This window comes from Podarcis gaigeae, assembly GCF_964106915.1.
Source record: "Podarcis gaigeae genome assembly, chromosome: 11".
Classification (NCBI taxonomy): domain Eukaryota; kingdom Metazoa; phylum Chordata; class Lepidosauria; order Squamata; family Lacertidae; genus Podarcis; species Podarcis gaigeae.
The window spans coordinates 34,942,573-34,955,388 of NC_139687.1; the positions used below are offsets into that span (position 1 = coordinate 34,942,573).

General features: G+C 45.3%; 1 protein-coding gene across 1 annotated transcript; it reads left to right on the top strand.

The window, feature by feature from the left end:
* Positions 1-666: 666 nt before the first annotated feature.
* On the top strand, positions 667-12,251 carry TMEM171 (transmembrane protein 171). The gene is given in 6 exon segments (XM_083703332.1): positions 667-795; positions 8,424-9,138; positions 9,868-10,007; positions 11,497-11,529; positions 11,533-11,589; positions 11,591-12,251. Coding segments are annotated over 5 exon segments (981 nt in total). The 5' UTR covers positions 667-795; positions 8,424-8,513; the 3' UTR covers positions 11,717-12,251.
* Positions 12,252-12,816: the final 565 nt, after the last annotated feature.

Consider the following 12,816-nt stretch of genomic DNA (forward strand, 5'->3'; position numbering starts at 1 on the left):
GAAAGGTGTTGGAAAGGATGATGGCAGTCCAGCTTCAGGGATACGTGGAGGAGTCCTAATGTCTGGATCCATCTCCGTCTAGCTTCAGGACAGGTCATAACACCCTATGTAGCACCCATGGCAGGTCTGTCACCCTGGTTAATTACATTTGTCAGGATAGAGATGGAAGGAGGGCATGTAGCCTTGCTCATTCTTCTTGATTTTGCAGAGGCTTTTGATACCATTAAATGCTATGATATCCTTCTGGAGAGGCTCAACATGAGAACTAGGGGTACTGTACTTAAATTGTTCTACTCCTACCTCCACAATTTCTGTTCCTTGAGCGTCTTGCTAATTTAAAAGCCAACTTTCTTCCCTTGCCCTCCAACGACGGGGGCGCCTAGCATGAGGGACCCCTCCGGGCAGCCACAGAGTCCCCCCATTCCTGCTCTCCCAGCCCTCAGGCACTTTCCCTGCCCAGTCGCCGCCCTCCGCTTGGCGGACGCAGGCGCGCCTCCCCGCCCGGTGCTGAGGGGGCTTCTTCTCCACCCCAGAGGGCGCGCTTGCCTCACACAGGACGGCGCGCTGGCCGGGTAAAGAATCCTCTCTTTCCCTTCAGAAGCGGAGACCGAAGGGAAAGAGGGAAAAAATCACCGCGCGGCTCCCGCTCAAGGTCACTCCGGGCGGCCCCAACCCAGCAACGTCAACCCCCGACGCCGAAGGCAGGCGGCCCGGCGGTCGGCCAGCGGCGCAGCGCCTCACTCCGCGCCCCCCAGCGAAGAGAAAGCGGCGCTCCTCGAGCCGCTCTGCTTGGAGGTATTCGCCGCGCTTCTTGTGCCGCCAGCAACCTCTCTCGGGTCAAGAGGCGGAGGGGGGGAAGAGAGGCGAAGGTGGGGGAGCCTATCCTGGCTGCCGTGGCGGGAATGGCGGCTGGGGCCGAGGTGCAGGAGGCGAAAGAGAGGCTCCCTTTCCCCCAGAGCGCCAATGAGAGGCTGGAGCTTTCCCGCCTCTGGGGAGGAAAACAACAGCCCGCCCGCCTTCCTCCGGGTGCATTAGGCGAGGGCCGACGCTTTCCCCATCCTCAGGGCATTGCAGCTTTTCTCTCTCCCCCCTCACAGCTTCCTGTCATGCTACCGCACTCCTCTGGGTGGCGTTTAAGGTGGTGGTGGGGGGGTTGGTACGTGCCGACCATCACGGGGGTGGACATGGCGTGCGTAAAAGCGCTTGTGTGTCTCGGGCTGGGCGCTTGCCCGCCAGGTGTGTCCTTGGGAAAAGGCCGCGCTTTTGACTCGTTTCATTTCTCAGGCCTGGGTTGCATGGTGTCCTCGTTGGGTACAAGGGGTCCCCGCTCTTCACGCTGAGGAATGGGAGCTCTTGCCCCATGCAGTGTGGCCGCAGCTTCGTGGTAGAGCATCTGCTGGTCTGGGAAAGTCATGCCCTGTCTCAAACCTTAGAGAGCAGCTGCCGGTCAGTCAGTAGCGATGGACCAGTGCTCTGCCTCTGTATCAGGCAACTTCCTATGTTCCTATGCTGTCTCCTTTTTACAGGTCATGCTCTCTGCCCTTACCTTTACTGCTGAACCAATAACACCCAGGAGCAACCATGTCTGTGTGTACAGGTTGCTGGTGCCAGATCGGATTAGTATATTCACTTCCTTACCTGCTAACTGTAGTTGGATGACACAACATTTATTGTCTTACTAGCAAACTGATTTCCCTCCTTTCACAGACACTGCACACAATGAGTTTTGGCATTCTTAATGTTTTGTTATGGGGAAAGGGGATGCATGCAAACAGTGTAAAAAAAAGTTAGAGATCTAAATGGGGAAATACGCATACTTGCAGAAAAGAATGTTTCAAAGTCATTGCTGAACTCATTCTTCAGTAGGGTCATGTCAACAGATCCTTTAGGAGTGTTTTGCTCCTGTTGACTCAGCATTTAAAAAAAGAATAATATTTCATTTATCTCCTGCCTTTCCTCCAAGGAGCACCCACTTCTGCATTTTATTTGCACAACAACCTTGCAAGTTGGTTAGGCTGAGACTCAGTGACTGGCCGAAGGTCACAGCTGAGCGGATATTTGAACCAGGTCTCCCAAATGCAATTCAATACTTTAACAAATGTGCCTATTTGATTACAAAAAAATAGCTTCAGATTTAACTGCAGAAGTGCTTCCAGCCATATGTACCCTAATCTTTTCTTATAAGTTTCAAAGGTGCACTTGTGCATGGCTGCTTGCTAAGGCATACTTTTATATGCATCTCTGGCAGGCAACCAGTGACTCTCCTGATGTTGTTGGACAGCAACTCCCATCATCCTTTGCCCTTGGCTGTGCTCGCTGGGGCCGAAGGGAGTCAAAGTCCAACAACAACTGGAAGGCTGAAGACTCTTCACCCCTTGTCTATGAGCTACGTGTTCCTCATGTGTTTATCTTTTCTTCAGTCATTATCAATAAACATCTGTATTGAATGAAAAAAGTCACTTGTGCATCTGTCTGGCAGCAATCTATTAACATCCAGAGCTACTCTTGATTTTTAATAATTTCTAGCATTTAATGTTATCAGCATAGATAACTGCATATATTGGAAGCCACGCAGTACATGTCATATGCAATCTCCTGTTTGTGTTGTAGTTAGAAGCCCATTATTCATTTATTTGTCCTTATTTTTTGATGCAATGAGGACCTCACATCTCACTGTATTGTTAGGAACAGAGGAAGTTGCTGTGTGTTGAGTCAGACTACCTGTCCCTCTAGCTCAGTATTGTTTACTCTGACTAGTAGTGGCTCTCAAGGGTTTTAGGCAGGAGTCTTTCCTCCACCGTATTGGGAGATGCCAGGGGGTGAACCTGAGACTACCTGCATGCACAGCATGTGCTTTTCCACTGAACTATGATTCTTTCTCAACAGGGTGTTGTGTTTTGGTTTTGGTTTACAAAGGGGCAGCAACCCTAAAGCTTCAGCAAGTTTTAACAAACTAAAAACTCCACTTTATAAACACACACAAGATTATTATTAGTTATCCAGTTAAGGTAAAGGTAAAGGTACCCCTGCCCGTACGGGCCAGTCTTGACAGACTCTAGGGTTGTGCGCCCATCTCACTCAAGAGGCCGGGGGCCAGCGCTGTCCGAAGACACTTCCGGGTCACGTGGCCAGTGTGACAAGCTGCATCTGGCGAGCCAGAGCCGCACACGGAAACACCGTTTACCTTCCCGCTGGTAAGCGGTCCCTATTTATCTACTTGCACCCGGGGGTGCTTTCGAACTGCTAGGTTGGCAGGCGCTGGGACCGAACAACAGGAGCGCACCCCGCCGCGGGGATTCGAACCGCCGACCTTTCGATCGGCAAGCCCTAGGCGCTGAGGCTTTTACCCACAGCGCCACCCGCGTCCCTAGTTATCCAGTTAAAGCTCCTAATTCAATAAAGTTTTAGTTTCCTTAGTTTTCAGTGGGAGTCTGTGGGTGGCAGGTATCTCGTATTCTAACCCAGATCCAGCTACACTTGGGTTGCTGTCCTGTACCCAATTACTTGAGAGCAAGCCTCTTACTTCTGAAATGTATGGGAGCAAAGCTCACTGTTAAGTGACAGTGAAATCCCTTGGAGTTCTGGTCAGTCATTACAGCTGTTGAGTTGGCTTTAAACAGGATTTAATCACAACACATTTTAGCTAATTCTGTGTTAGTGTCTGTTAAGTGTCAGGAATTTAATTCAGATAGATTAATTAATTCAGAGGTTTCTACTGAATCCTGTTCATGTTTACTCCAAAGTCTCATGGAGTTATTCTTGAGTAAATACACATTGGGTTGGAGCCACAGTGTACATCATGATCTTTTCTACTGTTTTGACTTCATAATTCCCATGGCATATGACCGTAGGTTCACTAATACTTCAAATCTTAGTTTCCTCTCTCCTTTGCTGCAGTTCATGGGTAAATTCGGGTAGCACATAAATGCCAGATCTTCAAATTGTACAGTTGGCACATTCTACGTTGAGACAATGTGGGGGTTGTGGGGTTGGCAAGCTTTGATGACTACATCAAAAACCAAATAGGCACTCTTAATGTGTTATGGTAGAACTTCCTTAGTTTTACAGATTAAAGTTAATTGAAAATGAAACTATATAAATTTTCTAGCGTAGGCGCTAGATTTCCCAATGTGAAACCCACAACAGAAAGTTCTTTGTGTTCATTCTTTTGTGGTATTGAAAGAATTAAAAAAATATGCCCGACTTCCCTTTTATATATATTTGTGTCTGCTAAATTACATTGCTACAAGATTGGTGAAGAAAGGACACTTTCTCTAAAATAGCAATAAAGACGTCCATATTTTTCTTTTATGTAGAATTTATATCATTTCAAATTATTTCCATTTGTCCTAGTCTTATGACTTTCTATAATGTTTTAGAAGGGAAATATGAAGCTTTGTTTATGGAAGGCTTTACTCTGCTTCCAGTTTGATGCTATAAATTTACCAAATGTAGAAAGAAATCACTTCTGGAAAAACCTCCATGCACAAGGACCCTATCTGTGAGTGGGGCGCATTTCGTTGCAGTGTCTTTAGGGACTTAAAGGCCATGCTGCCCTTTGGCACACCTGAGGATCTGCAGTGCCAAACTAAACTGCACAGGATGTGTATGTTGCTTTTTCTCTCTCTGCCTACTCCATTCTGCACACGGATAATCAGAGAGTTCAGGCACATTCCTGTATCCCATCCTGAGCACGATTATTCTACATGTGTAAAACCTCTGCAAACCGCTTAGAGGTTCTATTTACAATTAAGTGGCATACGAATTCTCTTAAATACAGTGGTGCCTCGCAAGACGAAATTAATTCGTTCCGCAAGTTTTTTCTTCTTGCGAGTTTTTCGTCTTGCGAAGCACGGTTTTCCATAGGAATGCATTGAAAATCAATTAATGCGTTCCTATGGAGACCGCTTGCCAGGCTGGCGGTGCGGAGAAGGGCTTTTCTCCCCACCGCAAGCCTTCAGGACAGGTACGGGAACAGAGGGGAAGGCGCGCAGTGCTTCTCCTCTGTTCCCGGGGCTTGCGGTGGAAGGAGGGTTTTTCCTCCCCACCGCCAACATTCAGAACAGCATTCTGAATGTTGGCGGTGGGAAGGAAAACCCTCCTCCCACCGCAAGTCTTCAGGACAGCCATCCGAAGGCTGGCGCGGGGAGAAGGTCTCTCTGCCCCACCGCCAGCCTTCGGAGCAGCCATCCGAAGGCTGGCGGCGGGAGGAGGTCTCTCCGCCCCACCGCCAGCCTTCGGAGGAGGTCCGAGGACAGTGGGGAAGATGCGCTGCGCTTCCCCGCTGTCCCGGAGATTTCCCTATGGGCTTTCGTCTTGCGAAGGAAGCCCATAGGGAAATTCCTTTTTTGAAGCGCCTCCAAAATGGAAAATCCTTTCGTCTAGCGGGTTTTCCGTCTTGCGAGGCGTTTGTCTTGCGGGGCACCACTGTACATAAAAGCTCATACTCCTCTAATTGTTCCATTCTTTTCAATATCCCCACAATAGAGACCAGGGATGCTGTTCCCTTGTGATGGAGTAAAAGAGTTGTCGTTGCGTTATGAAAATCTTACAGAGCCCCTTGCAAGGGGCAAGATGTAAATTCTTCACAGTGTATAGCTTTTAGGTGTTTTATGCATTATGGGCTTAAAACACAGCTAAGTTGTTCTTTTTCCCATTTGGATTGCAGCTGGTTTGGAGAAAATACACATGATCAAAGCACAGCATTTCCTAAGAAATTACAGGAAAGATGTGAGTTAACATTGGTTGTACATTGCTTCCTAGGCTGCAGTGGGGATGCACTGGATACAGACTAAACAGGAATGTGTACACAGCATTATTTACCTTACCCTACAGCAATGTTCATTGCCTAATTTATCACTTTTCTTTTATCACCTAATTTATCACTTCAAGAAGCTTATATTAGCCTACAAGGGGCTTATTGGACAGTTTCTCATATGAACACTGGACAGATCCAGACCTGTTGAGCTGTAGCAAAGGCTTCATACACACCATACATGTAAAAAACATTAGTTCCCGCAGGGAATCCTGGAAACCGTAGGTTACCCCTTACAGAGCTGCAGTTCCCAGCATCCTTAAACAAAGCACCATGTGACTTGTTAAGCTCCCCCCCCCCCCATGTTGGTGTTCCTGGAAGGAGTCTTTTACTTGTATCCACACAGTGGACTGGGATATTTTGGCTAGTCTGTGCTGTTCCCCAATATGTCTCAGATAGGTAGAACCATTGGGTTTATAATTCAACATGTCTTGCATGATGCCAGGGTGCTGTCATTTTCCTCCTTTATTGAGGGCAGGTGTCTAGAGGTAAGAGCAGGGTTGAAGTTGTTGCCTTATGAGCTGAAGCTGATCACATGGAATAAACCCTCTTATGCAATCCTGCTAGGATAAAGTGCTGGGGAAGATGGGGATCTGCTATTTCATCCCCTCTGGATCATGTATATCACTTTGAGGAGTAAAATCCTGGCCTGTTTTGTGCACAATGTGGGTTTGGGGCTAGGAAGCAAACTGCATTTTTCTTCATGGTCTCTCTGCAGTCCTTTATTTCTTTACAAGGAATCATTGCAATCATAATTACATTTTTACAGGTGTGAAGGTTTGCAATGTAACTTGTGTTGTGACCAGCCACACAAATGAGTGTTTGCTTTCTGTTTTAATAGTTGCAAATGGACTTTGGACTTCTGTCCTTCTAAGTGCATGCAAATCCTTGCCTCTTCCTGCCTGCCTGCCATGGTCTTTATTTGTCTATCACATTTATATCCCAAGATGCTCAATGCATCTTACATGGAGTTGGCCCATTTTATCCCCCACAGCACCCCTGTGAGGTACACTAGTCTAAGAAGGATTGCATAAGGCCTCCCAGAGCTTGTTAGCTATTGATATCTGAACTCAGCCCTCAGTCAGAGTTAGCACTCCAGCCCTACCTTCCCCCAAGCTGCTTCCTTCCAGATGTTTAGGACTCCAACTCCAGCATGGCCAAAGACCAGTTGATGAAAGTTGTAGTCTAAAACATCTGGAGGGCACCAGATTTGAGGTAGGCTGCTGCTCTAGCCATGCACCACAGCCTGTCAATCTCTCTACATTTCAGCCACCCTGAGAGTTTATTCAATTCTACTGAATTAAGTTTACAACATTTACTAGCTTCATTGAAACAAACCTCAAGTCCCTGGTGCAGCAAGAGAGAGCCATCTGAGCAGGGATACCTACAAAAGTGAGCAGCCCTGCCTCAGTGCTAGTGATAAACACTGATACATGTCCATCATTGCTTGCAGCCAACACTTTTTTCCAATCTGATCCCCTGAGAACCTTTGGGGCCAGGGAAGGTTGTGAAGTCATGGTAGGAGCTTGCTTGTACTATTGTAAACAAGCCCTTCACTGCAAATTGCATACTGACTCAGGGACCTCCAAGTGAGAGATGCTGAGGAAGGACACATAGAGGGTTCAGAGACACTGTGTTGCTCAAGTTACAGATAGGTAGCCGTGTTGGTCTGCCATAGTCAAAACAAAATAAAAAAATTCCTTCCAGTAGCACCTTAAAGACCAACTAAGTTAGTTCTTGGTATGAGCTTTCGTGCACATCTGTGTATCTGAAGAAGTGTGCATGCACACGAAAGCTCATACCAAGAACTAACTTAGTTGGTCTTTAAGGTGCTACTGGAAGGAATTTTTTTATTTTGTTTTGTGTTGCTCAAGACACACACTTTTTTTTTTACTTCCTTTGGGGCCTTAGAAATGGAAGAGGTTCAAACTCTGAACATGAGCTCTCTTTCTCTAGTGACTCACCGCCCCCTTGTTTATCTGTGTGAGGTGCCTTGTCTTTGCAGCCTATGCTTGAGGTTCCTGGTAGTTGTTTGCATCTGTAAAAGATCTGAGAAGACTAGCCTTATTCATCATTTGTTGTTTGTGCAAAGTGTGCTCCTTCACCACAGTTCCTAGTAGGGAACAATTCCCACTTGTTGTGTTCCAAACTCTCCAGCCATGGAAGCAGAAGGCTATAGCCCTATGCCACACATGTTGATGTATGTGAACTATATTCTAGTTTATGTACTCCTGGGGTTAATGCCACAACTGGTTGCAGAGTTGGTCAGACTCTCCTGCCATCCGTTGTATGTGGTGGGGAGGTGGTAACAGAGAGGGGGAAGGTGGGGCTCGTATCTTGAGCTTTACCCTGACTTCAGTGAAAGTATTTTCAGATTGAGCTGCCTCTTATTCTGATGTAACATAGCGTTCTCATAGGCAAGACCACTCCCTGAGCAAGCAGAGGATTCAGCTAAATTCCTCCTCTCCCATGTCATATCCCCAACTCTGCCTGGGAGCAATCCTTTTCCCACCCAGCAGGTGTAAATAAGGGACAGACTCAATATGTGAATTATCTGTTGTTGCCCTTGGCTTAATAATCATAGTCCTCTTTTCGTTTTCGTTCTCAGGCCTACTGAAGTGGTAATGTCATTCTGATCTCCATAGAAGAAAACTTATTATTCCTTGGTTTGAAGAGGGATTTAAAAATAATAATAATAATGTATCCAGTTCCTGGTTCCATGCATGAAGGAGATAATGGACATCCTAGGAAACTTATCTCTTTCCTTTTCGTTTTTGGCATTACGTTGTTATGTGCTGGATTTCTGCTTTCGATGTTTGTGTTGCAGACGTGCCCAAGTGGTGCCTTTGGTGACTGTAAAGGAGCCCTCAAAATCATTGGGCCTCTGCTTGCTGTTACTGGACTAGTTTGTATAATTCTGGCGCAATCGAGAGCTAAAGGCTACCTCAGAGAGGTGCAATTGCAAGATGACCAGGTGTACGGGTTTGTTTTTTGTCGAGGAAACTGCCAGTTTGCTCAGTTCCTTGTCTTTGGTTTTTTATTTTTAACTAGTGGGATGCTAATCAGCGTCCTTGGCATTTGGATTCCGGGATGTAGCCCAGGTTGGCGCTACCAGCAGTTTAACCATAGCAATACTTCTAATGTTGAACTCCAGGATTGTGGATTTCATTCTGTTCAGACCATGGGACCTTTGATTGTGCTCATTGGATTGTGTTTCTTTGTGATAGCTCACATTAAAAAGAAACAAAACATAAATTTCGTCCAGGAGTCTTCTGTCAATGAAGAAGAACAGCTGGATCCTGAAGCATTTCAAGTTACAGTGGGTAAGTGAATGACACAGCCAAGAAGTCTTCCAAGTGGGCGGTTCCTAGATGTCAACAACAGGAGACACTTGCAAGAACACCCCATTCCTCCCCAGCACTTGAGGGGTGGATTAGGAGGGGAGGGAAGAATTTTGGAACTGGAATGTGGGAATGGTAGAAGAAGAAGTCAGGGTGGGTAAGAAGATAAACTCCAGAATCTGACACTGAAAGTATAGTTGCAAGGACTGCTTTTAAAGTACAGTACACTCCTCAAAACAGTGGAGAAATTAATGAGAGAACTGGATTCTATTTTACAAAGTATAATAGCAATACTGCTTCACATTGTGTTGAGAGCACTTGTCTCAATAGCCCCTACAACAGCAGTTTAGACCTTCCAGTTTATGGTGTTACACCATTTGTGTGTCTAGACGAATGCAGATCTTGAAGCTTTAATCTCCAAGCATTTACAAAATATTTTAAGTTGCCCTGTGATCCTTTGATGAAGGGCAGTGTGGAAATTTAATAAATAATAACAATATTCTGCATGCTAATAAAAGTGCAATTGTTTTCCAACAAAGTGTAGTAGGGAAAGACTGATAAGAGTTTAATCAAATGATTTGAAGATGCCCTAATGCCTGGGAGTGATGATTCTTAATGAAATGCACATCACAAGTAGGGCTATCTTGCGTGTTGCTCCAAAGAGAACTGCAGATAAATTTGACCTTAAAGTGTTGGATTTTTCTTTTGTAGGTGATACTGTAATGGTATTCCCACCACCGCCACCACCTTATTTCGCTGACTGTCCACTGCAAACAATAACTCCTAGCGTGGTAACAAGTGATTTGCCTTTAAGTGAAAATCCTCCACCGTACCACAGCACTTTTATTAATTGGTAAGATCATTTTTTTAAAAAAAAATTGAGCATTTTGAGCATTTTGCACATGGGCTAATGCAGAGGTTGCCAAAGTGGGCACCAGTGGGCATATCAGTACCTCAGGTGGCACCCACACAAGGTCCCAGCAAAAATCTCTTCAGAAGTCAACAATACATGAGACACTGTTTGCTGCTCCTGCTCAGTTCCTTTTTGCTGCACTGCCAACATTGGGTAGGCTCTCTTAACAAGGCCCATATTTCACTGGATGCCAGGATTGGACATCCACCCTTACTTTCATTCTGAGTAGAAGGAAGGTACAAAGAAGTTCTCACAGTGAGCAATCACTGCATTGGCTTATGTAGGTATTTCCCCCCTCTTGGGGTTGGAGGAATTCCTACTCCATTTTGAGGTCTTGGCTCTTTCTCTGGTCTTTTAAACGTGGCGGCCATTTTAAGTTGTGCCACACACTCCACAGTGCCCACTAGTCAAAGAAGACTGGCACATCCATTACCAGAGAAGATGGGTAATGGATGTGCTTAAAACTGGACTTTACATGGAAGACCAACAATTGGCTCTCCAAATACCTTCTTCCCTTCTTTTTTGTTTAGATTAGAAAGCAGCCATGAGGGGTGGGGGACACAGGAGAGAAGACTGGGTGGGTACATGGTGATGTTGCTTGGGTTTGCCTTTTCATGCCGGTAGGCCTATTCGGCTGTGTAAACCTTTTCAAGAGGAGCTAGTCATTTCTATGATTTTGTATTTTTTAATTATACTTTATGTTTTATTCACCTACATAGTTTGCTGTATACCACCTGATATTTTATATGAGAGGGCGGCCTATAAATATTTTAATCAATAAATAAGCAGATTCTTGGTTTTCCCAGCACCTGGGTGCCAGACCCTAGTGCTATGCTGCTGCGAGCTCCCTGGAAGAATATAAATGTTATAAACAAATTAAACAAGTCACAGGCATTCCATCTGAACGTACACTTCACATTACATCATTTCCATCATTATATTTCAGAGCCTTTGCTCTATATTTTCTGAATCAACCAGAAATGAATCCAAGAAGCCTTTGCATCCCATGGCATGATTGGGGCCTCTTCTTACTTAACAAATAAGATCTTTCACAGGTGCTGCTGTTGCGTACTGATTTGCATACACCATGGCATGGGAAGGGTGTGCCTGTGTCCTTTTTCATTGTAGTATAACACTGCGTGATTGGCTTCCTGTCAGAAGTTCGCACTTCTACATTGTCCATAGGCAAGGATATATATGAAGCAATTCACCATGTGCAAAGTACTCCTTGGCCTCTACCAGTTAGAATTAAACTGGCTGTATCCATGCCAGATGTAATTTTACCACTTTGGTGAATAGAACATTCCCATCATTGCTTTTAGGCACCTTGGGTACTATATGTAGAAAGGCGGGGTATAAATCGAAATAACAAATATAGAGAGATTAAACATGCCAACATGTGTACCCTTTCATTATTTCTTTGCAGAGCACAGAATGCTGATGCATCAAACCTGGTTGCTTGAAGAGAGAATGAGCTACTGTATACAATGTCAGGACGTGATTCACCTTCTGAGAACTTAATCCACACTCTCTCATCCTTCTGAGCCATCTCAAAATTGTAAGGGCAAACGAGCAGCTGTAAATAATGAATGTGTCTTTTCTTCCTCTCCTTACATCACCCAGATGATCCATTGGCATCCGCTTTGAACCAGCTGTAAGAAATACTCAAGAGGGAAGGTGTATAAAAGGGGAGAGAAAGAGTACTGTTAAATTACAGGGTGAAAATAGCCTGGAAGAGAGATGGAGGAGCTTTGAGCCAGCAAGGAGAGCAGCAAGCTCCACGGGCAAGAAAGTAGAAGGCCTGCCAAGCCAAGACTTCTGTTACTGGAAAACGAAGCCAAGGCAATCTACAGAGAAATACTTGGGGCACGAAGGACCCAGCACCTTAACACCTCTTCATTTGGCACCTTGTATGTAACTGGGATACCCAAAGCAATGTACGTCTCAAGTCAAGTCAGCTACCATCTGAACATAGTGCTGTGGCACATATCAAGCAGAAGGAGGGGGAAATCTGGTGGCTTTGTCTTTCTGTTTCCTTTTTCTTTTTTTGGCTGTTGACAAACTCAAAAGACAAGACACTGGAGACCTCAGAGCACAGTTGCGTGTGTGTTTGGGCTGACCCTCATGTTAACAAATTGTACATGTGAGATTTTCAGTTGATTAAACATTATGGCACAATGTATGTGGTGACTGTAGCACTTGAGTGGTGTGACCAATGGCAAGTTTTAGCCTATAGAAATAAGAGCCAAAACTGCAAGTTATGCGGGCTCCATGGCTGCTACTCTAGTAGTAGTAGTAGTAGTAGTAGTAGTAGTAGTAATAATAATAATAATAATAATAATAATAATAATAATAATAATAATAATAATTTATTTGTACCCCACCCATCTGGCTGGGCCTCCCACTCTGGGCAGCCTCCAACAAAGATTAAAAATACATCAAAATGTCACACATTAAAAACTTCCCTGAACAGGGCTGCCTTCAGATGTTTTCTAAATGTCAGGTGGTAGTATATCTCTTTAACATCTGACGGGAGGGCGTTCCACAGGGCAGGCACCACTACCAAGAAGGTCCTCTGCCTGGTTCCCTGTAGCTCTGCTTCTCGTAGTGAGGGAACCGCCAGAAGGCCCTCAGTACTAGACCTCAGCATCCGGGCAGAATGATGGGGGTGGAGACACTCCTTCAGGTATACTGGGCCGAGGCCGTTTAGGGCTTTAAAGGTCAACACCAACACTTTGAATTGTGCT